Raw genomic sequence first — 27661 nt, forward strand, 5'->3', positions numbered from 1 at the left:
GGCCCCCCTTTTTTGTGCAAGACCCACAAGGGGCAACAAGGGCCTAGTAGACCCACATTTTGATACACTACTATTACTACCTACTACTATTATTACTTAGAGAGGGTGGGAGATAGGAGGGTCGAACACTTCGCTAGACCTCCATTTGCTAGCTGCCCCACTGCCTTAAAAGTGCATCCCACGACGTCAGGGTACTATTTCCCTCTTACATGGGTTACTTTATTATTTCTTTCTTTCGCTATGATCATGTGGGACTTATATGGATGATAATGTTCTCTATACTACCATTGGCGTGGCATGTCAATTCTTCCCTACCTTGGTGCCATGGGGAACCCTCTCCCTAATGTTATTGTGAAGCTTATCCAACACTAATACCAATTATTCACTGAATTTTGAAGCTCTAAATGTGTAATACAGTTTTGATATCTTTCCTTACCTTCAGCTCTAATGAATACATAAGAGGAAGATTGAAATTGAGTAATGCCTTTCATTGGAACGCTTTCATACTCTAAAACCGTTAGGACACTGCAATCTTTTGTCTATTTATGTTGATTATATTTGGTCTTCAGTAAATACTCTTGCTTTCTAATCTACCAAAAAAAAAAAAAAAATAGAGAGAAGAGTTTGGATCAACTCCCCCTATGTGGAGTGTAACGACTCTTCATGTCATTTTTTCTTCCACAAATACCTCTCTAAACATGTTATAAAAAGACATGTATTATCATAAAACCATATGCAAAGCCTTCTCATCATCCTGGGGAGCTGATCCAAACTCTAGAGATAGACAGGACCCTCTTTGCAAGGACAAAGTAGCATCCCTTTCCCAGGGATATGTAATCACCCTCCCACCTTTCAAGCACCAAATGGAATACAGATTTTGGATTATTGGAATTATATGAAGTAAAATTAAGGGTCCACACATGCATATATCTCAAATAAGAAACAAAACATTTAATGAGCTAAACAACTGAGTTGAAACAATGTTCAATCACCTTAAAGGGATTATAAATGAAGGGATCTTCCATAAATCCAAGGGAAGCCCAATATTGTTGCATCTGAGATTTTGGTGACCCACATACCAATTTCCCTAAAGAAATGTAGTGATAAATCTGGCAGGAATATTTCAGAGAGTCCATGTCATGGATGAAATCCCAACCTATGGACAAAAATGAAAAGAAAGGAAAGATCACTAGATTTGACATCTTGACAAGAAAGATCATTGCCCAACTTGCTGCCAAAATAAAGGCAAAGCTATCCCCTTAGTCTTTCCTACCATTGTCAAATAATTTTGTACAAATAGAATGGATTGCATTCAATTAATTTTTCTCCTTCCTTTTACCATAGTTAGGTGAAGCCAGCTTTAAAGGAATTCTCCTTAAATAGAAACAGTAAAATCCAAAAATGTTTTTCTCTAGAAATAGGTGCCCTAATAATAAATCTCTGAAGGAACTTTTTAGAGGAGGTTTGTTATGACATTAATTCCAGCAGTATAACGAATTTTGAAGCATTTAATCATATAACTTCTCTTTTCCACCAAAAAAAAAAATCATATCACTTCTGTTGTATGGTTCAATGCATCATTATATTTTTCAGCTGTGTCCGTATATTGGAATGTATTTTTGTGTTTTGTTTTTTGTCCTACTTTGTCCCATGGTCAGTTCCATTTGGATTTAAGTTTGAGCAAAGAACCTTAAGGGTCAATCTTTCCACAAAATTTCAGCCGCATTTTAACCTGTCACATAAGAAATATTTGTTTAAAGCATGATTTGAGGAATCGATATCATATTAGTTGCTGACTGATTCGTATCAATATCAATAGAGGTTGATATCAATTCTTGATCGATCTTGAATTGATACAGATCAAGGGTTAAAAAAAAATCTGAATTTTGAAAAAAAACCCAAGTTGAGATTGATTCTTCCTATTCGAATCGATATCCAATACTAATACCTAAATTCTTGGTGTAAGGTGGTTAATTCTCTACCTTGGGTAAGTAGATATTAGAGATCCCCAGCTAACCCTGCCCCAACGGTGAAGAGGACCTTAATAAAGTACCAAGAAGGATCCAAAGCTTGACTATGTGAGAAAAATCTTAAGAACTGATAGCATACTTGGGATCTGATCTCGCTCTCACACACACACAAATCAAACACAGGCTAGAGAGAGAGAGAGAGAGAGAGAGGATCAAAGGGATATGATCTCACACACACAAAGCCAATACAAACAAGACAAAGAGAGAGCCATGTAGAATCTTGCGTAGATTAAGAAGACAAAAGGATCCAACAGTAGTAACACAGAAGCCTACATCAGTGGCAATAGATCTTAGTTTCTAGTTACCTCTCTGCACCACAGCCTAGGTTTTTTAAAACTGGGGCCCGAGAGAAGAGACCATTTAGAGAAAGGGGGAGAGAGCAGGTGAAAATCTTGAAAGGAAAAGACGTATAGGAGGTGAGATTCACTGTCGTGACTTCCAGGAGGTGGGTTGGTCACTTGGTCCAATGTTTTGGGCCCACTCCCTCTGTCCTATCCCTTCTTCCCCATCTCTCTCTTTTCTCTTCTCTTCCCTTCCTTCCATACTTATATACATACACATACCCTCATCCTCTCGCTAATTCCATCTCATCTCTCTCTCTCTCACAGTGCCTTTCCTCATTTGCAGATCAAAAGAGACCTCTTCATCTACTGATTCTCACCCAAGGCTTATAGTAGTATTCTTATCTAAGGTTCTGAAACCTCTTTTCCTTTCTTTTAACCACTAGCAACACTTCATGGACTTTAAGTAGGCATTTCAAGGTCAAAACAACCCACAATCCCATTGCTTCATCTTTCAGAAATACCCTACTTGTAATACTGCTTTTTAGAACAAACCCATGTAACACTTCTAATCTGTCAAAGGAAGAAAACCCATTTTCTGAAAATTCATAATCAAAGAGAAGATGTCAGCAGCCGTTGCAGCCGCAGCTGCAGCTGCCACAACCGGAGCTTCAAGCAATTCCTCAACCCATCACAGCCACAGCCACAACCACACCCAACCCACCAACACCCAACAAGATTTATCAATGGCAACACCAAGCAGATATGAATCACAGAAACGTCGAGACTGGAACACCTTCGGGCAGTATCTGAAGAACCACCGTCCCCCACTTGCACTCTCTCGGTGCAGTGGAGCACATGTGCTGGAATTCCTCCGGTACCTGGACCAGTTCGGGAAGACTAAGGTGCACTCTCCCTCTTGCCCTTTCTTTGGTCACCCACACCCACCTGCACCTTGCCCTTGTCCACTGAAACAGGCATGGGGTAGCCTTGATGCCCTTATTGGCCGCCTCCGTGCTGCCTTTGAAGAGCACGGTGGCCAACCAGAGGCCAACCCTTTTGGCGCACGCGCCGTGAGGTTGTACCTAAGGGAGGTGAGGGATACACAAGCTAAGGCAAGAGGGATTGCCTATGAGAAGAAAAAGCGCAAGAGGCCATCACTGCAAGGGCAACAAGAAGCTAACTCATTGGGCGTTGATGGAAGCAGCAATAACAATAGCAATAGCAATAGCAGCCACCATGACAGTGATGAGGGTGTGATCATGTCAACCTCCTTAGCTGTTCTTAATTAGTAGTATTTCTATTTTCCTTATCTTCTTTGAATCTTACCTATTGATCGAAGTAGACTTAAACCAGAAGAACTCAGAAGTATATTTGTAAGAATTAATGATTAGACTTTGTGGCTTTTATTAGAATTAATGTTAATGTCTTATCAGTAGTTGGTTATTTATAAGGGTTATGGGGTACTGGCAAACCCCATGTCTTGTCAAGTATGGGTACTTTCAGTGCCTTTGCAAATTTGGGTACTTGCTCATCTTTCTATTACTAGTTGTAATTCAGTATTCCCTTCTTGTTTTACATCTCTCTCTCTCTCTCTCTCTCTCTCTCTCTCTCTCATATTCATTCCTATAAAAACACAAACAAGCACACAACCCTAAACCACACGAACACATTGGATTAATTAATCTCAACATTAAAAATTCACATTCGGTCCTTTTGATTATGAGAATTTGGAAGTTTTGGTTAATGGGTTATTCTCTCTGTGTGTGGAAGTTTTGGTTTATGGGTTAGTTCTCTCTCTCTCTCTCTCTCTCTCTCTCTCTCTGTCTGCTTCTTTGTATCTCTGCTTAGCCATAACAGTCTGTGGGAGTGTTTGTGATTGCCCATGTGTATCTGTTGGAACTCTGGTAGACCAGTTCATTTCCATGGGAACCCTGAACTATGCTCTCTCTCTCTCTCTCTCTCTCTCTCTCTCTCTCTCTCTTAATTTAGTCAAAAATTTATTTTCTATTTTGATTGTAGTGTATTTGGAAGCTATCAAAAATGGTTTTTAATATTGTGCTTTGGCCCATCTCAAAATTATAAATATATTCATTAATATAATACTTTGATAATGAAAAAACTGCAAGAAATCATACGGTGTGCTGGTGTGGGATTATAAGATATGAGATTAGATTGAGACTTTTGGTATAGGGTGGTTGTGTTATTATATTTGCTTTACAAAGATGCAGACGAGGTAGCTGACGACCTGTCTTATTGTGGGCTCGGTTTCTAGACCAACAAAAGAAACCCTATCCTGCACAAGAAGAATCCCATTCTTGTCTGCTTCACCTTGACCAATGAGGCAGTAATAATGATCAACTTGGTGCTTTACATCACAATCTCATAGATTATGCTTAAATTATTTTTGATTAGGTGATGTTAGATTAGATTAGATTACATCTTTGTCATCTATAGGCTCTGGGCCATATTTAATTGTTTACAGAAACCTACTTGGGAGTGATTATTAGTGAAGTTTGATTTCCTTTATAGGTAATTAAAAACCTTGTATGAAGGGCACGTTGTATTAATATACTAATCAAAAGTTTAAAACCTAACTAATTATATATAAATAGATACATAAAGATGGGAATATATTGAGTGTACAGTTTTATAGGTTCTCATGCATGGATCTACAAATCTCTACGTGATAATAGTACTTCTAAATTGCACAAACAAACCAGCTTAATTTATATCTTTCTAAATGCAAGAACTATGAACCAAATTAGATGGACAACAAGGGTGGCCAATACGCATATCAAGTGATACAAACAAGTTACAAGAAGCAAATCAAATTTAGAGGACAATTAGGTGATATTAATTATTGTTTAGCACTTGATACCCAGAGTTGTATTCAGATCTGCTTATGTCTAATCTACTCCCCTCTTTGCTTGCTACTTTGATATGTAGTGTGATGTGGTTTCCTTCCCTTCTATTAATTTATTGTTCTAAAGAGTTTGGTTATCTCCCAAGGCTCTTTGCTTTCAATTCCATATCACATTACTTGAGCCTTGTAAAATTGTTTGCAAAAGAATCAAAAGATTTCAAATGTGGAATTCCCTTTTGTTAGAATTTTATTTTGAAGATTTCTTCCAACAAATCAGATTAATGGTTGGATTTAGGAAGCTTGGTAAATTAAATCAACTGTTTTTAGGGAATTTAATTAAAAATAAGGTTAGGAAGTGTAGACTAAGAACTAAATAACGTAGTATTTGGATCCTCTAGAGTCTAGACCAGTAAGAAATATTGTTCAATTAGTTGATCACCTTGGATCAAGTAGATAGAAGTATGGTTGAGTTATATTAAAACATGAGATATATTTGTGTGTGTGTGTGTGTGTGTGTATAGATCACCTCATCATATGCCAAGTTTTAACCTAATGGAGTATTTTGTTACCAAAAAAAAAGAAAAAATTGGAGTATTAAAGTGACAAAAAGTAATTTTGAAAATACAAAATGATGAGAAATTGCACAATAGTGATTGCAGTGCCATAAGAATTTGAAGACATATATGGGAATGTATGCTAATACATGAGGGTATATTGTTGATTTTGAGTTTTAAACTTGACAAGTAACCACCAATCTAGTTCGTTCATTATCTATCCAATGATTAGAATTTCTATTTTTTTTTTTTACCATTTGTAAAATTTTATGGACCTTACGACGATAGCTTATCTTCTTGTAGTGGTGAAGCATTTTTTTTCCTGTGCATTAAATATTAATATTTTTCTGTATTTGAAAACAAAAACAAAAACAAAAACAAAAACAAAAACAAAAAAACAAAACAGATCTTACTACTAATTATCAAGTATTTGTTTTAAGACAATATATATTTCTTGATCTTATAAGAAAGGGGAGAAGGAGGAGGGCTCCACTTAGTATTGAGATGCAAGTCAATACTCAGTAGTAGTGTTATTAACCCCAATCCCCACCCCCCCCCCACCCACACACACACACACACACACATAAAAATGAATGGCAGACATTATATCAAGAACAGTAACCAAAATACATTATTTAATATATATATATATATATATAGTAAGAATGTGACAAACACTACATTCATAGTTACTCATGCTGGACTAGATGTCTTCTTTCTTTTTCTTGGATTTTCACTTGCTTTCTCATTCTCCTTGGATTTTATTTTATCTAATAACCCTAATTAGTTTAGACCCCTCAAATGGTAGGCTGGGCTGAGATGGTGAGTGCACAAGAAAATAAAAAAGAAAAAAGAACTGATAGTGAGATCCTTTAATTTCAATGGCTGTTCCATCCTTACAATAAAAGTGATGCCTATCATATGTGGCTCTTTAGTTCTTTACAGTTTACACATTAGCACTCTTACAGTCATTGTGGCACCAAAAAGAAAGCCTTTTAGCTCCAGCATAATGCAAATCCAAAAACTCTTGCAATTTGTATTTGCATAAGATTCAGTGTTCCACGAAAGAAGCAAAGCATCAATAAAACTATCTTAGCTTTAAATTTTTGGTTGAATTTGATCAACCTTCCCCTAAAGAACAATAGTATGGTATATTTTCTTTTCAAGAACTTTGCTTTATCTTTTGTCTTCTCCTTGGATTATACTAATCATGTGAGACTCTTCAAATGATGATTTCAATTGATCTTGAAATCCTATTTTAAGGCGGATCATGTTCCAACCCTAGATTAAAGGAGAGGTGAAGTTTAAGGAGGGATCACATTATCCATCATCATCATCATCATTATTATTTGGGCAAGGGGTTACTAGTTGTCAAAACCACGGTGAGTAGCTTACTTTTGGAGGGCATTTTAGACTCAAGGCCGCTAGTTTGAGAGCATTTTGAACATTTTAAAACGGGGGTGGAAGTAATGATTCCAATTACTTGGTATATTGTGTTGCCGCTCACAAAATCCTTTACTTGCACCATTGGCCAGCAAATTTTTCTCATTATTATTACTATTATTATTTTGTTACTATTATATTGATAAACAATGTATCATCTTAGTAATTAGGTATCACGTTGGTATACATTTTTTATTATTGTGCCAAGAGAAAAATCTCACTCCACCTCCTTTTGGATCCTAAGTTTATTTGTTTAAATGTCACTGCTAAATTTCAAAATATTCCCAAGTTTTAAAGGAAAAGAAAAAAGAGATAAATATTATATTGTAAAAATACCTCTCCTTAATCCCTCCCTCATGGAAGATATATTATATTATAAATGAGTATGTATCAGGTGAAACTTTAGAGTAATAAACTTCTTAATAAAAGATATAAATTCATCTTTATGTAATTAATATTAGCAATTAGCATAGATGGTGTGGTTCTTTGTCATATGAACTCACCCAATGTCTTGTTGTCTTGCCAATTGCATGTTATATGGCAACCTGTGAATTCTAAAGTTCAGAATGATTATTACATTCACTTAAATGGTCATTCTCAAAAACTTGATCTCAACTTAGAGATAAAGATCACCTTAGAGAATTCTTCTTTTTATACTTTTATAGACAAATTTTATATGTATGTATGGAGAAAACTTTCCTCTACCCATGGTGAAGGAAACACCTATGAATCTACCAACATTATAACTCCCCTATATATTGAAGATCCAAAATATCCTTCACTTTCTTTGGCACCCATTCAAGTACAATGAAGAATGTGTAATGAATTCCTCCTTCACCATGGCTTGAGGGAAACTTGATCCTTTATATATGAGATTTACTTACCAAAATTCAAAACCCTCAATAATTTATTATCTTACCTTGTTTGCCCTTAGCATAAAACACACACACACACACACACACACACACACATATTCTTTCAATGAAGATAAATTCTATCATTTCATATGTGTATTCGAAAATGTGTAATTTAATGATAGCTCTTGATAATGATATTATTAATAACAAGGCATTTTCAAATTATTCTGAAAACCCTTTCTTACCCTTGGCATAAATAAATTTTGGAATAGGATAGGAACAATCAAATACATAAGTCCAATTCTGAAGGACCGAGTTTTCCTAGACCCACAATGAATGGGAATCCATTAATCACGGGCGTGGGATAGGTGGGTGATTGCATCGGGAAGCTACTTTGTGAACATACTAAAATACTATAGGGGTTTGTGAACCCTAGGATGGTGGAAAAACTTTCTCCAATTATAAATACCAGTATAGATGTATCATTTAGGCAATATTTTTATATATGTGCACAGTAAATACAAACTTAAAGAAGATACATTATTATGTAGTAACTATTAGAAATTAGCAATATTTTTATAATTTTTACATTTTTACATTATATAATTAATATTAGAAATTAGCAATATCTTTATAACTTTTATGATCTTAGATTCAGATTTGATATATGTGTGGGTCTATGTAATGTGAACCCACCCAATCTCTTATGTATGCAATGTTGTAATTTGTGAACTCTAAAGTTTAAATTAATTATTGTGTAATTTTTCACTCATGAGGATGTGAAAAATTGAATGTCTAGTATGAGGTTTTAATGAGAAAGAGTGTGGAGTCATGGGTGGGATGTAAGAGGACGTGCATAAAAATGTGTACACTAGTAACACTACCACCGTGGCAGCTCTTTTTTCTTCATATTCATTGGGCTATGTTTGGAAGCCAAGAAAATAGAAGAAAAGTAAAAAATTAAAAAAAAAAAAAAAAAAAAAAAAAAAAAAAAAGAAGAAGAAGAAGAGAGAGAAAGAGATAGACATTAAAAATTCATTATTTAGTTATGATTTTTGTCTTATTATGTCTTTTATATTATTTTCTTTTCTATTCTTGACTACTGAAACTAGCCTAGGTGATATTTCTAAAAAACTTGATCTTGAGTTCTCATAACATTAATTAACCTTAGAAAATTCATCATTTTTTTACATTTAATGTATAAATTTTATAGGGTAAACTTCACTCCCCTCCCCTGAACTAATGCAGAATATCAACTGAACCCACCACCTTTGCGAAAATATTATTACCCTCCCCTACAAGAAAAAGATGCTATCTAACAACCCCACCGGTTAGTAATCATTGTTAATTCAGGTTATATTTTTTCATAATGCCCAAACTACCCCTAATTGTGAAATTCCCAAGAAACCCTTAATGAAAACCACATTCTCTCCTCAATGATTCAGCCCTCTCTCTGTCGCTGAAGCTCTGCAACTTGGCCACCATTGCACAGAGATCAGCCCTTAATGAAAACCCCATTCTTTTTCCCCATTCTTTTTTGACAGATCGTCCACCATTCTATGCCACTGAAGCTCTGCAAATTGGCCGCCACCATCGTCGTTTAAGGATGCTATGATCTCGTGCGGCAGTAATGCTCTGGTAGCAATTTTTGGCTTTTTTGCTCTCCACACTATTGAGGTATTTCTGGAACCGCTCCTTGTCATGTTTCCGGACATGCTTCTTATAGTTTTTCATGGTGACAGAGGCAACACGATTTTATAGGAGGGAATTCCACAAATTTGCAGACATATAAACCTCTAGCAACTCCAGGGCTTTGCAGAGTGGGACGAGATAATCCTTCTGGAGACGATCGCGGATTTGATAGGCATAGTGAGCTTCTTCGATCCCATTGTATTAGATAGCATCTTTGTTTTTGTATTGGAGGGTAATGATATTTTCGTAAAAATTGTGGATCCAGTTGATATTTCGCCTTAATTCAAGGAAAGAGATTAAAGTTTACCTAATTTTATATTTATATAAAAAAAAATTAAAAGAAACACTCATAAAGTTATCATTATTATTACTCTCCCAATATATTGATTGATTTTTAGCATTCATCTAAGCACAATGATAACTATCAGTGAAAGGATTCCTCTTTTTCTCTATGACATTTCATATGTGTATTCAAAATGTGTAAAATAATGATAAATTTTTAGATAAAATAAAGGAATTAATCAAATATTATTTAAATAGTATGTATGTATATAGTAAAGACAAATTAAAAGATGTACTCCCTACACTATGGTCCATATGTGTTATCATTTAAATGCCTTAAAAAACCAAAACAACAATAAAGAAAGATGACATGACGCATCATCAACTATCATCAACCACCATGTTCTAGTCCCATCACCCACTATTATAAGAGAGTAAATTGAAAACAGAATATTACTAAATTAGTGGTCTATAATCTTTGAAATTGTTGTGCTTTTTCTTTTCTCTTTTGTCTTTTGGGTTCTTATTAAAAGCCTTTATTGATTTGACATAGTTTGAGAGTGTGGCCATGGGGATCAGGCGATGGATGAGGCCTCATGAGGGGCCGTCCTTTGAGTGCTCCAACACCGTAAACTATGGGCTTTAAGCGTGGATGCCCACGTGTTGTTAGAACACCTTTGTCCCCTGTCCCTCAGACACGGTTTTGTAAGATTACAATGACATCAAACAAAATCCAAATATTCTTCCCATTCAAAAACGCTATTGCAAGAAGGAAAGAATACATGTTTTTTGGGTGATTCAGGAACCCAAATTTAAATTGATTTAATTTTACAATTGAAAGGATGTTTTCAGACCATAACAATGTAATAGTTTGGGAAAAGGGTTTTTTATTTGAAAGTGGTCTTTAATTTCTCCATTAGACATATCTTGGATCACTTACACAAGGTATTTAGTGATTTTTACTGTTTTCAATGAAAGTTGAATGATTCTCATTCAACCACAATATGACTTGATCTATATAGTCGTGGGGTCAGTATAGACTTGTGAGACTAGTCAGACCGAAGGCCTGGATACCCATCGTTAGTTTAAAAAAAAAATGATCCTTGTGTTTATACATATGGATGTGTATCTTTAAGAGGGGCATGATGATCATTACGCACCCTTATGTCTATATCAAATTAGTATTATGTCAAAAAATCATTTAAAAAAAAAAAAAAACTAGGATTCAAGCTGAATCAATGAAACTGTATTGATCAAGTATCCATATAGGTCACAATTTCCAAAAAAAAAAATATAGGCCACAATTAATATTGAGATGGATAATATTGATTCCTAAAATTAATTTAATAACTTCATTTTAAATACTATCAATATCATCATACATTAAGTGGACACAGGGGAAAAGAAAATAATGGTAAAATATAAAATATAAGAGATAAAATAAGGAAAATGTTTGGTTTTAGTGACGAAATTGGACGTTTAGCTTGAATAAGAAAGTCTATCTCACTCTTTGAGATAATTTAAGAATTTTAATTCTTATTCATTTTTTATTATTATTTTCCTTTTTCATTACTATATCCTTACAAAGTTACATAACTACTCATTTTTGCACACCACCCATGTACCATACACTTCCTATGTAACCTACTTAAAGGCGCAACTCCTAATCAGTTATTTTCACAAGTAACATCATATGTCCTCTTGCACTTTCTCCTCCATGACTTATGGCTTAGGGTAGAGGATTATTGATCTCGTGGAATGGAATCTCCCATGTCAAGCAAATAAGAGTATGTTAGGGGAAAGGATCGAAATCCTCTAAAGTCCCATAAGTGCCCAACACACATCTGACGTCTAGGAGCCCTTTGAGGTGTATGCCCGTGTGTTGGGGACTTGGGGTAAGTGCACTGGTGCTCTCAACCATTGGGTGTAAGTTGGGCAGTGCAACTAGAGAGGATTAGGGTTACCATGGTTTGAGGAATCAGATCGAATTGCATCATCTAGAATCAATCGGATAAGATTGATATCAGCCTTGACCGATCTTAATTCTTGGGCGATATATGGTATCAGTGGACTGGTATGGACAAGGGGTAAAATAGTTAAAATTTTGACTTTAAACGTAAAATCAAGAATGTATGTTTGATCCAAAGTGATACAGATTAGCATCAGGCTTAATCAATCACATTCCCAATGAAAACGTACATATATAGAAACATCAACAGAGATGGGATTTTCATATTTCATGAGGAGTGGTACGATTATTTCACTCTACGTTTTTGTTTAGACGTAAAAGCCGCGTTGCCTTTTACATTCTTTTTCTCATAATATTATTATTTTATTAATTGACAAAAATATGACTTTAATCAACTTTTCTTTCTTCTATAGTTATATTAGGCCATCAAATCCACCAAATGGCTTACTAGGCGGGTCTTAAATATATCCAAGTGTTAACTTGCTTAATCATCCATCCATGTGGCTAAAAGTTGGTAAAGCAAAATGGATTGGACTTTAAATACAAATATGATATAATCAATTTTCTTAATTAATATACACAATAATCATGATGACAGTAACTCAGTAAGGATAAGTTAATCTGTCTCACTTTATTTTCACCAACCGTCCAAACATAGAGCCTTGGACTTTCTTGGTTTTGTGAGGGTAGCCGGGTAGGGGTCTTACATAGAACCAAGGTTTGTCCGGGTCGACCCGAAATTTTCCCAATTATACCCGGGGCTAAGGTTAATATCATAGGTAACGCATTATAGAATACTTAATTTGAGTAAGAGAGCGGTGAAAAGACAAAACGTGGGACTGGTTGAGGTGAATGTAAAACGTACGAACATTGCTGACATGATAGTGATGACGTCACCATGGCATTTTGGATATTATTATTATATTTGATAGGTTTTATCAGAATGTCCCACCAGTTGTCACTTCTCACCTCTCACTTCAATCTCAATCTAATCAACGTCTTCCCTATCCGGGAAGGAAAGAAAAGCAAGTCGGCAAACGCACGTCACTATGAATTTACTGTATTGTCCCTGTAATCGATATACACGTGTCGATCTAGATCAAGGACACGTGTTCTAGAGTGATGAGATGAGAGATTGACAGCTCTGATCAGATGGATAACTTCGTACTAATACCTGGGACCCATTTGTTGATGTCGGCTAGTCTTAAAAACCGGACCAATTAAATATGCGGTCAAACCGGGAAATCCAGTTTACGCTAAGAAAAAAACCAGAATCAAACAGGAACCAGGTCCTTTGTGGCTCAATGCCTGGTCTGCTGATCGGAATTATTGATTCAAAAAGGATTTCTAGGGTTCAGGTCGATTCCAAAAAATTCTAATTGAATCAAAATTGGCTGAGCCGCTGAGGTTGATACCATGGCTGATTCCTCTTATTTGAACCCTGGCTTGCTTCAACGAATTAATAATAATTCAAAAAAAATATACATTAAAAGGTAGAAAACCATGAGTATGTATAAAGAATAGTTAACAAACCGGGCCATTTATCAGACAGGATTGCACCAGAATCTTATAACTTGCAAGCTGATTTCAAGCAAACCCGGATGAAAAGGAATTTGGTAAAATTGAGCCAACACTAAAAGATAACCAGCCGGTCTACAAGAAAACCAGTCATGCATCGATAAGTTAAAATACTAACTTTCTTTCCCTTCCCTGTCTTGAGGAAGAAACTGGTTCAAACCGGGTTCGGATAATTTGGTGCTGGGTTATGTTTTGAGATCATGTTACCTAGCCGTTCCCCAAGAGATCGCAACATTCTAGTTAGACCACTTTAAAGTCTGAACCGGATTCTGACAAGCAATCTGATTTCTAGTAAGAATGCCTCAAGTCAAAGTTGGAAAAAAACCAGCCAATACTAAGAAAACCAGTATTTTGCTCATTTTGAGAAAACTAAGGCCCGTTTGACAATATTTCTTTCGTTTCTATGTCCAAAAACATCATAAACGAATTTTCATGTTTTCAAGAACAGAAACGAATTTTTGGGTGTTTGATAAACCTATTTTTCAGATCGATTTATGCACATATTGTTGTTTGATAACATGCTCATCATTTTTTAGTTTAAAAATTCCATTATTTTTTAGCTTAAAAAATTCCATTATTTTTTAGCTTGAGAAGAGTCACGCTTCTCACTTTTAGGTTTTTTTTTATCAAACACAAATCCACAATTTGTTGCCTTCACTTGTTTCTAGCAACGACGTCACAACTGTTTCTTGTAACATAAATTTTCATAAATTCCTATTTATATTTCTAAAAACGGGTGAAACAAAACAAGATTATCAAATGCTTCTTATCCTGTTTCTAGATTTTTAGGAATAGAAAAACGCAGAAACATGTTTTTAGAAAATTTATCAAATGGTGCCTAAGAATATTTTAGGCAATAAATCATCACTTCTCCCCCTTTTCTACCTCCTTGTTTGAAAGCCAGGCCAGGGTTTGAACACTTTTGGTACTGAGTCAGGTCTTGAAAACTATACTAACCTTCCCTATGCATCATAGATAGTAGAAGACATGTGGGCTCATGGAATTCATTGCGAGCCCATTTCTAGTAAAAAAAATTACATAAATCTATGTGATAAGAAAATTAATTATAAAACAAGTAGATTCGACTCTCTTGTTTTTACATCTATTTGTCTTTAAACCTCCTTATTTCATAATTAATTTTATATTTCATAGATCTAAGAAATTGCTCTAATTTTATTTTAGGGGAGGGTTCCTCACAACGCCAACATGATAGAATCTCATGCATCACACCAATGGTAACATGGAGAACATTATCATTCATATGGGACCCACATAATGATAAGACAAGAAAAAATGAAAAAACAAATCCATGTAAAAGATCAATAATACACTGGCATAATGGGAAACTTTTGTCCTTTATAATTGATTATTTATTTTGTAATATTTGTGGAATCTCCTCTTTAGAATGGTTTTTACCTGCTGTTAGAATGTTTAAGATGAGAATTTCATTATCATAAGATGTGATATATGATTAGGGCTGCCATTAATTTAGGAGACATCTTTTGACATTCCCATATGCTTTCAAGGAAAAATTAAGGCCTTGGGTTGCCTTCATTTTTTTCCCTTCACTTATTTCATCTCCTCTAAAAAAGTAGTGGTGGAGAAATGCTTGTGCTTTTCTGGGGCCCATCTTCTACTCAATAAAACCCCAACATCCATCATTACTGATATTGCTAACTTTCTCAATCAATCTTCATTATTTTATTCCTTATTCCAACCTTTTCTTTTCTTCCCCTGCTTCCATCCAGATTTCCAATGATTTAGCCGACATCCAAATACATAAAAATGTTACTGAATATCAGATGTGAAACCCTAATTTTAATACCAAAATACATATACAATTCAATACATATAAAATAGATGTATCTCTCTAGGGTAAAATATAGCCAAACCAAATCATTGATAGGCCTTGGCTACTTTAGGCATGATCATTTAGTAGATTTTCTTTTCTTGACCCAGTTTCACTTCACCCATGGTGAAGAGAGAATCTCTTCAACCATGAGATCTGACTCTCTAATAGGACTACAAAAAGGTATTTTCGACGATCTCGCGTAATGAGGGACGATAATTAATAATGACACTAGAGTCCAATCACAAAGTCAAATCACCAATAATGAAAAGACTCACCATGGGTGAAAGAAAACTTAATCCTTTTTTCCCTTTATTTCTATCAAATCAATAGAAGCCTTATATGGCAATTCAAACAGTTGAATAGATAAGATGACTATGTGGATTGACCATTTTTTAATCATCAGCCATTCAAAACTTATGAGTCAAGGGTGAAATGATCAACTTATTCACAAAATTTCAGCACCAGCTAAGATCCAATGTGGCATATAAAAGCACACAAGGCATTCTTTAATATCTAGATCAATCAAGCCTGTGAGAAAATGAAGACACTACTGCTGTTTATGAAAGTAAAATTATAATATGACATGGAAAGCATCATTTGATGTGAAATGATGGTTACATACATGATTCGAATAATCTTGTCAATAAAGTCATGGCTAGGGTTGGTTAAAGAGGCCTTTCCAGTTTCCACACATGATGGACAATAACATCAGCATAAGTTGAATTTAAGGGGATAAGGATAAGTTTTCACAACCCAATAACATGTCCTTCAATTCTGGCCATGAAAGCTAGTCAAGAAAAGAATTTTTACACTTCAATGTCACAGCATTAGTATAGTTTCAATCCAACTGGACAGCTTTACCACCCTACAAGAGTAGCCTACATAGGTTCCTTGAAAAAATTGTCAACCCCAAAGAATATGATTAATCATGTAAAAATAAGAAGTTAGAACCATGAAGAGATGTAAGGGTTACTTTCAAGAAAGGAAAATCCACCATTTTAGTATCTGATTTGATAGAAGTAAAGTGTAAAGTGCTATGTAATTTATGCTTTACAATGGGAAGGATGGATCAATGAAAAATGGGGCCAGGTTCTTGAGTAATAGAGGTTGGTGGGGTTAGGCTTATTTCACTTCTAATATGAGTACATTAGCTGTAAAGATAAGTAAACATAAGCTGTCACTTAGGCAACCAAATCAAGCATATTATTTCTTAATGCATTTATTGAGTTTTCTTTGCTTCTTTTATGCTTTGCTCTCAATGAAGGGGACAATAAAATCCTGTTTAAGATTAGTGATGAATAATAAAGATGAAACTTAGAGCATCAACATCAATATGAACTGTAAAACAAATAAAGAAAGTTAGTTCTAATACCATGGCCTCTAATTTCACATAATGATTGGAAAGCAGTAAGTGCACCAGGCATATCACAACTGGCAGGCCATAACTCCAGCATTGCAGCTCAACCGGCACTGAAATTTGGTGTGCAGGTGAGCCCCACCATCTCCTGTCCACCTGTAATATTTTAAAACAAACTAAAGATGAGTTTGGTATGCATTATGAGATGAAATTTTTTACTGTTTTTATCATCTCAGAATGCATTATTGACCGACAATTTTCATCCGAAGAACGCTTACCAAACGCAGACTAATCAGAAGGGATGGTGTAGCAATTCTAACTGTTGGATAGATAAGGGAAAAATTTTCCAAACAAAATTCAATCATATGACACATTGTGTATTTAACCTTTTCCTAGCCATCCAAATCTTGACCAGAATCAATTTATTGGTTCTGCCATACTATGTAGTGCCTTTGAGCTGAAACCTACTGTGAGGTAGATAAGGACTTGTTAACAAACATAGAGCAATAACTAAGATTGGCAGACAAGAAGAGCCCAATGGTGCTTGTAAATAGATACCCCCAAGAAATGTTTGTTTAGAGGAACTGCTTGACAAATCAAAGGGGAGAAAGAAAATGAAGAAGAAATAAAGCACAAACAATATTAAGTGTGTGTTTTATGTATTCCTTTCTATGACCATATCAGATTTCCTATGTATCAGAATTAGAGATGGAAACAGTGGCCATCCTGAACCTGATTCTATTATGTATCGATTTACCTGATCTGACAAGCATGGAATGCACTTACTACTCATACAGTAACCAGGGGAGGGTAGGCCGGTCCTAAAAAAGGTCTCGGGCTTGGACAACCTGTTTCTATCCCGAATACATAATCACTAATCAAATGTTTTGGTTTTAATGTTCCCTCCTCCATTTTGTTGGTTTATTTTCACTGTTTGAATAAGAAGGAACTAAGAACCAAATATGCATAAAAAGGAGCAGGTTTGGTTACTAACATTTATCATGAAGTTAAGGAACAGTTATGGCCCTCAAGGCCACCTTTTACTGTCTTCCCCCATATGTTTCTTTCTTTGAATTTTACTTTTTCTTTTTGACTTTGCCATTCTTAGGTATAGACCTCCTTTATGTCTTTAGTTTATTTTCCCTCTAATCAGTACTGGGGTACCAATACATAAGTGTTGCTTCCTTATCATTATTCTGGACTCACATGCAAGAAAGTCAAGAACGTGTTTCTACAGTTTCCATCAACCAGAACTAGGTAGCTCAACATGGCCTCGTGAACATGAAAGAGAGGATATGATGGATGCTCAACCGAACCATTTCTTAAATCTTTCATGCAGCACATGAAACACTCAATTAAGTGCCTCAGTAAACCTAAAGTGAAAACTAACACAATTCCTATTGAACTTTATGTATGGCATCATATACCAAGTATGGATGGCAATGAGAAGTGTAGGGTTGAGTAATGACCTTCCCGTACCGCCTAAGGGATTCCTTTCTAGGTGGGGTCTTTACCCTTACCGTGTGGGGTATGGCAAAGTCTTGCCTTCTCCTATAGGGTTGGTAAATACTCTACATCCCTTCTTCATTCCTTGAGCTCCCTTGCCCTTTGGAAGGTCATCTTTTTTGAATTTCTGACTACCCAACCCCAGAATTCAGTTATAAGTGCCGGGGTAATGAATGGAGATGAACTCAAAGACCAAGATTGCAGAAGAATTGAAAAGGTTTTTCATTTTGGCCACTTTTTAACCTTTTGGGCTGGGGGATTAAGGAATGGGCTACAGCTATGGGCTGAAACTTAACAGTTTTTCTTAGATCATATAAGATGAATTATGGATATATGGGTAAGGCCTTGAGCTAACCTATACACACACACACCAAAGTGGTAAACTAAAAAGTTGTAGCCTTCTTTTGATTGCTTATTGTCTAATTCCTATTAGTTCTTTAAGTCAAGGCTCAAAAGGGATTTTTACATTATCACTATATATAGTTGTCATTGTTTTTCACTTTTTTTGAGTTGTCATGTGAAAAGACAGAATTTTACCCTTATTTAGAAATAAAAGTGTGTTACTGTAAAGGATCGAAAAAAAAAAGTTACAACTACTCCACCAAATCAATGCAAATCCAAATGCACATTTAGGAAAATGGACTCTTAACACTAGAAAGAATCACCATTGGAAATGATTCCTGATAACCTCCTTCATCGGGCAATCAAATGATGCTTGACCTCTTTTCTTATACCTATATCAGTTTCTAATGTTCACATTATATGGCAGATTCATGTATTTAGGGTGCACCTAAGCCATATCTGACACCAATCCATTAAGGCCAATACAAGTACAACAAAGGATGCAAAAATCTAGGTACCACAATAAGAACATTTTGAATTTGTTAATCTGTTCCAGAAAATTCTAAATAATAAAGGGACAACTCCAGTTAATATCACCAGAGAAGAAGCTTACATATGGTCATGTTTTGGGGTTGGGGATGTCGTCATGGTTTCCATCAGTGGTTTTTATGGTCATGTGGAATAAAACAAATAGAAGAATTTTTTGAGGCATATCAAAGATCACTTTTAAGGGGATTTCAGGTTTGTAGGATTGATGATTTACATCTGGGGTATATTGAGACATGAGGTTTTATGTTTTTCAAACGGGTTTAGTTCCCTGGAAAAGTTTAAGGACTGCTCAATGGAGGTTTTTGGGTGGCTTTTAGAAGAATGATCCTACAGCAAGACTTCAGTTTCAGCCTCTATATATATAGATCCTTTTGGTGAGTCAAGGGACCAAAAACTGGACAGAGCTAAAATTCGGAATAAAGACCCCCCAAAAAATCCTTATTGAATATTCAATCCATTGAATGATTGAAGCATATCACAATCTTAATGTTAAACAAGAAAAATCAAGAACTTACCATTCATAGTCCTTGCAGGGAATTTCAGAATGAAATAAAACATCATTTCCCTTTCATGAATGGTAAATTGAAAAAGAAATGTGTCCTGGAATTAAGAAAATTTCAAGGAAAGAATACATTCTCATTTATTGCATGCTTAATGCCATTACTCCAGCATTCCTACTTTCTCAATGCCAAGCATAAACTACTTAAAAAATCATCTAATACCATGAAATTAGTCACAGTGACCGCATAGAGATTTTGAGCAGTATATTTTACAAATATACCATAATGTGCGCCATCCTGTCATGAATTCTCAAACCAATAGTAAGTAAAGTAAAATTCAGTCACGGTTTTATATTACTTAAAAAGGTAATGTATAGGACATAGAAAGTCTTCATTTCTGTATGTGTAGAGCATTTCAATTAGATGGTTGTATCAGTTAATTTCATAAACTAAAAACATGATGCAACTGATAGAGTTCAAGGATTTTATGAGATTGTTTATTTTGAGCTGCTTATAGGTTATTTTTATTTTTTTTTAGAAAAGAGAAGAAATTAAAGGAATAAATATTTTTTTTCTTATTCCTTCAGAAGTTGAAGCAGAAGCAGGTCTTGCATTGGTTATTACTAGTGCCTTCTGAATTTTGACTGCTCTTGATTGAGTGTCAAACTAACCTAAAACATATATTCAGTTTTGATGGGTGTTTCACTTCCATCTTTCAAAGCCTAAAAGGCATGAGTAGAATCCTCTCAACAACCCCACATTATCAATGCAGCTTTTATTAGTTAGGTGGACCCTTTGGCAAAAAAGTTAAGCAGACTAAGTTTCACATTAATCTTAGTTTTAATATCTTCAACCTGTAGCATCCAAAAAAAAAAACTGATGTTCATTTATTTATTTATTTATTTTGTGCGTGTGTGTGTGTTGGTGGGGGGGGAGGGGGGCAGGGGTTCTCCCAAGTCTACATAGTCTGAATTTTCCAGAAATTGCAACAATCCAACAATGTAAAATGCCCTAATAGCTATCACATATCCTACAAAGCAAGGCAATTGAAACTTCTATAGAAGCACCACAGGTGAAATATTCCAGCTCATATGAATTCACTAAGACAAAAGTCAGCACAAACCAATGTTTGGGGGGGGGGGGGATCAGAAATGAAGCATCAAATCAGCGAATGTAGAATTTTCACTCTCCACAATGTACAACTCAACTAAGTGTAATCCCAACTAGATGGGGTCAGTTTCCTTAGTTTCCAAACAAATAATAAAAACAAAGCAATACAATTTATCAGATTGACATGCAAGGTAGTCTGCATCCTCTTAAACCATCTAAGAATCTCATTGGTGGTGTATCTTTCTAGGCAAGCAATGACTGCTTTATAGCATCAATCAAATTTCTCATGCATATAATCAACATTCAGATGTGAGGACAAAACTGATGAAGGCAAGTGAAAACCAAAAGTGAAGGATGAGAAATTCATGAAAATTACTCCATCCAAAATCTAAGCAAAGGAAGCACGAAGATACTGACACTGTAAAATTCTGAAATCAAGAATTTGGTTCCACCCACAATGATGGAGACATCAAGGTGTACAAACGCAAGAAGAAGAAGAAACAACCATCTTTGTGGATGGAAGAATAGAAAGAAGAAGAAGAAAAAGAAGGCTCGATCCAGCCTTCCCAGCACTGGATCGAATCTCTCTCTTTCCAGATCTCAAAAAATCTTGTGGGCCCCATTAGTTGTTAGTTTAGTAGTTTATTTTTAGAATATTCTTTTCCTTGTTAGTCTTTTAATTAATTAGGAAACTACTTTACTAGTTGTTAGTTTTTAGGAAGTCTTTATTTACTTTCCAATTGGTTTTTTTTTTATTTTTAGTAACTAAGTTTATCATTTATGTAATGGCCTAGGCCACGATGGAATCAATGAAAGATTATTGAAAGCAGCCTATGAGCAAACCTCCCCACCCCCTCTCACGATTCTCTCCCTCTCGTTAATCCCTCTCTTTTCCCTCTCTCGGTTCCTCTCCTTCTCGCCTCCTTTCTTTTTCTCGGTTTCTTCCCCTCTCCCTCTTTTTCTCTGCTGTCTTAACATTGCAGCCTCTTTATTTTTTTTTTTGGTATTATTGTTGAAGACAGGTGCTCTTCCCTCAAGCAGCCAAGGATCGATCAAAATACCATTGTCTTACTGCACTACTGTTAGGGATATTGCTGCCTCTTCTTCAAGCAATCGACCACCGGCTGCTGCACTTTATTTTCTGTACTATTGTCAATAAATGTTGTCCTCCCTTCAAGCAAACAAGAGCTACAACAATTCCGGATGGTTTTCTTCTACAGCACTCAATATGGACAGCAATCCTCAATCTCGGTAGACCTTGATTTCTTCTTCTCTTCTCTGTTTGGACAGTGGACAAGTAGGTAATTAAACTAAACTCCCCACCCCCATTAATCCCCTGTTATATGTTTGTAGTCCATTATCATTGAAACCAACCATTGCCCCTTCGTTTATGCCTATTTTAGCTACTGTTTTAAGACATTTCTTCACTGTTATATCTCCAAAACCCTTGCTGATTTTCTATTTTAGTTGGCTGCTAGAGGACGTTGATTGTTTGCATATCTTATTTGGTGCCTAGATTGATTTGTGCTGAACCTAACATTCGCATGATGTTTATTCCCTTCCCCATGTCCCCACTTGAAGCTTTAGTAAGTTATTATGTGTTTTTCCACTTAGATTGATATTGCTCCTGGCTACATGTTGATTTGTCTTTATTTGTTGCATGTTGAATCTTGTTTTGTTGAGCATATCTAAATCCCAACATAATCTCAAGACCCCCTTAAGTTTGTCTTACCTTAATTGAGTCACTCTTGTAGAGACCCTAGTTTTCTAGGAAATCCCCTACATCACACAAGGCAGATAGAATGCCTTCCACCTGCATGCCTCTTTACTGCCATGTGGCAGCATCTGGTGGGTCCCATAATTCGTTAATCTGTAGTCCACATCATCACCTAACCAGTGGTTAATTTTCAGCATAATACTAAATCACCAAATGTCCCAAAAAATAAATAAATAAATAAATAAATTGGAAACTCAGGTTCTAGTTTTTCAGCAGGAATCCCTTCCAGCGGCATGGCAGGCAGAACCCTTTTCCCTAAATTAAACGAGAAAAAAAGAGTAACCTCACCAACCACTAGATGAAGTATGCAATGCATGCCACCCATATAGAGCTGCTAAAAAAAAGGAGGAAGTCATCCATGAAAATGGAAAGAAAAGGAGAGCATTACTCAATGAATAAAAGTGCCCAACAAATAAGAATTGAATAATAAAATTACTGTTTTGCATAATCTTTGCATTCACAATCAAACTCTAAAAATAAAACCTCTTTCAGAAGGCACAATACAGTCAGAAACTAAGGTGTCCAAATCCCAAACAACCAACTTGGAGGAGAAGGTGAAATTTCTGAATAATTTATATAATTAAAAATTACCCAATCAAAATCAAATTTACCAATATCAAAACAAGAGAACCAGTACTAACAGAAAGGGGAAGAAAGAGAGCAATGCGATAGAATGGAGGAAGAGAGGAGAAGGACTATCACTGGTTAGAGAAAACAGTCAATGCAATAGTCCACTCCACCCACATTGCCTTTATCACTGGTAAATGTACGGCCTTGTGGTAGACCTATCACTGTCAGCACCAGCCCAGTCTAGTCATCAGAAAAGTCACAGGACACCACTTCAAAACCTTAATATTCCACAACTTAAGAATAGAAAAATCAAAAAGAGCTAACAAAAATCAAAAAGTGAATATATTTGTAATTACAGAAAGAAGAACAAAATTCTTTTACGCTGCTAAATAATACATGAATCTATTTGACATATGAATTTGTCATGACTTGCTCCTCTGTTACATAAAAATTGAAACAACAACAAATTACAAATGTTAGACAGATGGTTAAGACTCTAGAGAAATGAATATTCGGATCCTGTTAAAAAGGAGACAACACTATATTGATTTACAGATGTCAGATAGAAGATTAAGATCTTCCCCTTGGGGAGGCTCTTGGGCAGTTGGGATATCACCAGTCCATCATCATGAACCATCAATTCAAGAACCTTGATTTGTGGGCATATAACAATTTATCAATGGAGTAGGGTCTCAGTTTCTGACCAGGATGATGGCCCATGAGTTATATCTTATTAGTTAGTCACAATACTTGGAAAATGATCACTCCTTAAGGCCTCCAATATCGATCTGATGGAGTAAAATAGACATTCAGACTTCAAAGGGAGGCGCATCTGACCTGATCATATGAACCAAATTTTTGTGGGTGCTGCAGAAGGTAAGGCTGCGAAACATAACCCTCCCTTCTCAGCTCTAGGAGGAGCATCTTCAGCAGTAGATAAATCTCAGTTGCCTTTGGATGACTTGTGTCTGCAGCCACAAACATATGTGTCACACTGTTGACTTCAATCCAGCTGCAACCTGGTAACTTTTGCACCCCCCGTTCCTTCATCAAGCTTCGGACTTTAAGAACACTCTCCCATTGACCAGCATCAGCATGGACATTCGATAATAATATATAATATCCAGAATTTTGTGGGTCCAACTCAAAAAGATGTTTTGAAGCCACTTCAGCTAGTTCAACATTCCCATGGACCCGACAAGCTCCAAGCAGCGCTCCCCAAATACCCGCATCTGTATTGAAAGGCATGTTGTTTATGATGCTAAATGCTTCTTCTAAACGGCCAGCACGCCCAAACATATCAACCATGCATGCATAATGTTCCATCCGAGCCATGATTCCATACCTCTCACTCATATCATGGAAGTAGCGGAAGCCTGCATCAACCTGGCCTGCATGGCCGCAAGCAGACATTATGGCAAGAAAAGTGATATGGTCTGCCTGAATTCCTTCATCCAACATTTTATGAAACAAATCAAGTGCATCCTTGAAATGACCATGAGTACCATAAGCAGCAATTATGCTATTCCACGAGACTTCATTCTTCACTTGCATGGAGTCAAAGACATGGCGGGCAATAATCAAGTCCCCGCATTTCGAATACATGTCAATCAGGGCACTCTCAGAAAAGAGATCAGATCCCAATGAACCTTTCATCATGAAACCATGTATCTCTTTCCCATAATGGAGTGCTGGTAAATTAGCACATGCTGAAAGAGCAGCAGATATTGTAACACAGTCATACTTGGCTCCTTCCAAGCCCATTTGGCGGAAAAGACTAATGGCTTCTTCTGGTTTGCCATTCTGAGAACAGCTTGTTATCATTGAGTTCCATGAAACAGCATCTTTTCCAGAGATTGAATGAAAAACCTGATAAGCAATATCCAACCTCCCACATTTAGCATACATGTCAGAAAGTGCACTGCCCACAAAACATTTTCCCTCCTGACCATTCCTAAGAATGTAACCATGCAACTCCATCCCCAACTTCAAAGTAGCCAAACCAGCACAAGCTGGTAAAACACTTGCCAATGTCACTGAATTGGGTTGCATTTGTGCCCCTAACAACCATCGGAACATCTCTAAAGCATCATCATTCATCCCATTAAGAACAAAACCTGAAATCATAGCTGTGAAGATAACAACATCTACATTGTCTGTATGACCAAAAATTTTCCATGCCATATCTACATCCCTGCATTTGAAGTATATATCTATAAGTGCACTCTTCAGAAATACATCTAAACGCACACCATTTCTTATGATATAACCCTGAATCTCCTTACCTTGTTTCAGGCCGGCTAAGTCAGAAACCGATGGAAGAAAACTTGAAAAAGTGATTGAGTCGGGTTTGATGCCAGAGGATAGCATATCACAGAACAGATCCCGAGCTTCAGTCATATACCCATTTTGGACATAGCCAGAAATCATTCCATTCCAAGTTACCAGATCAGTAGTAGGCATCAAATCAAACAATTTACGAGCATCAGATAAACACTGGCATTTCGAATACATCGCCACCAATGTGTTAGCCAGAGGTGAATCTAAATCTAATCCAAATCTAGTGGCAAGCCCATGTAATTGAGTACCATATTCAATCATTGCCTCTGAGGCACAGATCGACAAAACACAAGCGAATGTCACTGAGTTGGGTTTTGTTTCACTTCTCATTTTACTAAACACCTCAAGAGCCTTTCCAAATTCCCCAATTTTTACATACCCATTAAGCATCACATTCCACAAAACACAATCCTTCTCAGGCATTCTATCAAACAAATGCCGTGCATCTTCTATAGAACCATTCTCAGCATATAATTTAATCAAAGAACTACCCACAAAGACGTCCATCTCATAACCCATTAAACGAATGGTCTCGTGAATCAGTCGACCAAATTTTACTGCACCTAAACTACCACAGGCCTTAATTACATATGGAAAAGTATATTTATCAGGAGGAATTCCACAGCTTAACATCTTGAAGTAAAACAGTAAAGCATCTTTGAACCGACCCACCATGGTAAATCCCCTAATCATCCAATTCCAAGCTGATGTATACTGCCACTGGAGCTGAACAAATAAGTTCTTCGCATCTGTAAAGCTTCTGCAAAGAACATACATACCCAAAATCCTTGTTCCCATCAAACCCACATCGCTAATTCCATTCACAATGATCTGGGCATGCACTTGCTGCCCTTGTCTAAGAGCAGGAGCATTAGAACAAGTTTGCAAAATTGATGCCAACCTGCCTGCTAAAATCTCATCAAAATCTTGGGAGAACCCATCAGAATCAATGGAACTATGAACCGATGTTAAGATACTTCTGCTCTTTACGTGAACTGACTTGAACCCAGATGCAGAGAGGCGCCAAAAACAACTATAAATTGGGAAGAGGTGTTTCTGGGTCATGTTGAACATACACAAACATTGGACGTCCAAGTTCAAGATTTTTAGAAGGCTATAACATCTGAAGCTCAGCCCTTCCCTCTGCCAAGCCAATCACTGAAACCCGCCTTACAGATTGAATTTTTGTCATCCTTTCCGTTCCTCCTTCAAAGAGTTTGCGTAAACTCGTCTCTGCCTGCTTTCGAAGAGCTACGAACGTGGAACCCTTCAACCAGGGCAAAAAGAGAGTAAGCTGTTCCCAGTCTTAACTTGGATCTAGCTGTTACCGGTTTAACTTTGCGCTGATCTCACAGGAGGAGTGACTGTTATCTTATCGGATACATTCCGTAATTTTAAATGAGTCGTACTATGAAAGTGGCATTCCACAAAAAAAAAAAAAAAAAAAAAAAGTACCATGAAAGCAGCATGGAAAAGTATATGGATTTCTACACGATATGGCCACTCCCTGACCATTTCTTTCCATTCCCCCTCCGTTTTTAAGAGAAGGAAAAAAATTCTAGAAAATAGAAAAAAAAAAAAAAAAAAAATAGTAAGAAAATAGAAAAAGCATGTATGCTGGGCTATCACTAGAAGAAAAAAAAGGAGGAAAAAAATGTATTTTTTTATGTTTTCCTGTATTTATGCCAAGAATTTTTTTTTTTACTACAAAAGAAAATTTCACTATTATCAAGTTGAATTTTGAAATTTAAAAAAAAATCCCCTCTTGATTCGGAAAATGCCAAGTACAAAGAGAATTTCTTGAACTAAGAAAAAAATATATTTTTTGTATTTTTTTTCTTTTCTTCTCTTCGCTACTTAGCACATCCTTAATTTTTTTTTTTATAAGGCAAAAAAAAATAAAAAAGAGTTATTGTGCTAGGGTTGAGCTTTTGGTTGAGGCACTGAGTCCGATCCAACCTGACCTCATACTTAAAAATATATAGGGGACGTGAATGGTCCCTAATCACACAACCCTACATCCAGACACAAAAGATAGCGAAAAAAGCCTCATCCCTGTAAAACCCACAAAATCCACCCCTTATTAATATCCATGTGTGTCACACATTGACCCTCATGTTGGTCCAGGGGCCACAGGACCATGGTGTATTCTTTTCCCCAAATGTATCTTATGGTTAATATGCCGGACTGGCAGACTTTTTTTCCC

General features: G+C 36.1%; 2 protein-coding genes across 3 annotated transcripts; one reads left to right on the forward strand and one right to left on the reverse strand.

The window, feature by feature from the left end:
* Nucleotides 1-2592: 2592 nt before the first annotated feature.
* Nucleotides 2593-3889, forward strand: LOC122059282 (protein G1-like1). The gene has a single exon (XM_042621991.1). It carries the CDS (start codon nucleotides 2935-2937, stop codon nucleotides 3601-3603), a length of 669 nt encoding a protein of 222 aa, XP_042477925.1. The 5' UTR covers nucleotides 2593-2934; the 3' UTR covers nucleotides 3604-3889.
* An 11317-nt stretch (nucleotides 3890-15206) lies between these two features.
* Nucleotides 15207-26797, reverse strand: LOC122058916 (pentatricopeptide repeat-containing protein At4g21300). Of its 2 annotated transcripts, XM_042621628.1 has the most exons (3): nucleotides 23953-26797; nucleotides 16777-16917; nucleotides 15207-15286 (listed from the first exon to the last, which is right to left on the reverse strand). In XM_042621628.1, exons 1-3 carry the CDS (start codon nucleotides 26527-26529, stop codon nucleotides 15254-15256), a joined length of 2751 nt encoding a protein of 916 aa, XP_042477562.1. In that variant the 5' UTR covers nucleotides 26530-26797; the 3' UTR covers nucleotides 15207-15253. The 2 variants fall into 2 exon arrangements, with proteins under 2 accessions (XP_042477562.1, XP_042477561.1); XM_042621627.1 differs by lacking the exon at nucleotides 15207-15286 and having other exon boundaries at nucleotides 16032-16917.
* Between the last annotated feature and the right edge of the window lie 864 nt (nucleotides 26798-27661).

The sequence above is a fragment of the Macadamia integrifolia genome, chromosome 13 (assembly GCF_013358625.1).
Source record: "Macadamia integrifolia cultivar HAES 741 chromosome 13, SCU_Mint_v3, whole genome shotgun sequence".
Taxonomy (NCBI): domain Eukaryota; kingdom Viridiplantae; phylum Streptophyta; class Magnoliopsida; order Proteales; family Proteaceae; genus Macadamia; species Macadamia integrifolia.

What these genes read in the sequence shown, in the direction of transcription:
- LOC122059282 (XM_042621991.1), top strand. Translation starts at nt 2,935, where the DNA reads ATGTCAGCAGCCGTTGCAGCCGCAGCTGCAGCTGCCACAACCGGAGCT.
- LOC122058916 (XM_042621627.1), bottom strand. Translation starts at nt 26,529, where the DNA reads ATGTTCAACATGACCCAGAAACACCTCTTCCCAATTTATAGTTGTTTT. An exon ending in AATTTGGTTCATATGATCAG is followed by an intron (nt 16,918 to 23,952) that starts GTCAGATGCGCC and finishes AAAATATTACAG; the next exon opens with GTGGACAGGAGATGGTGGGG.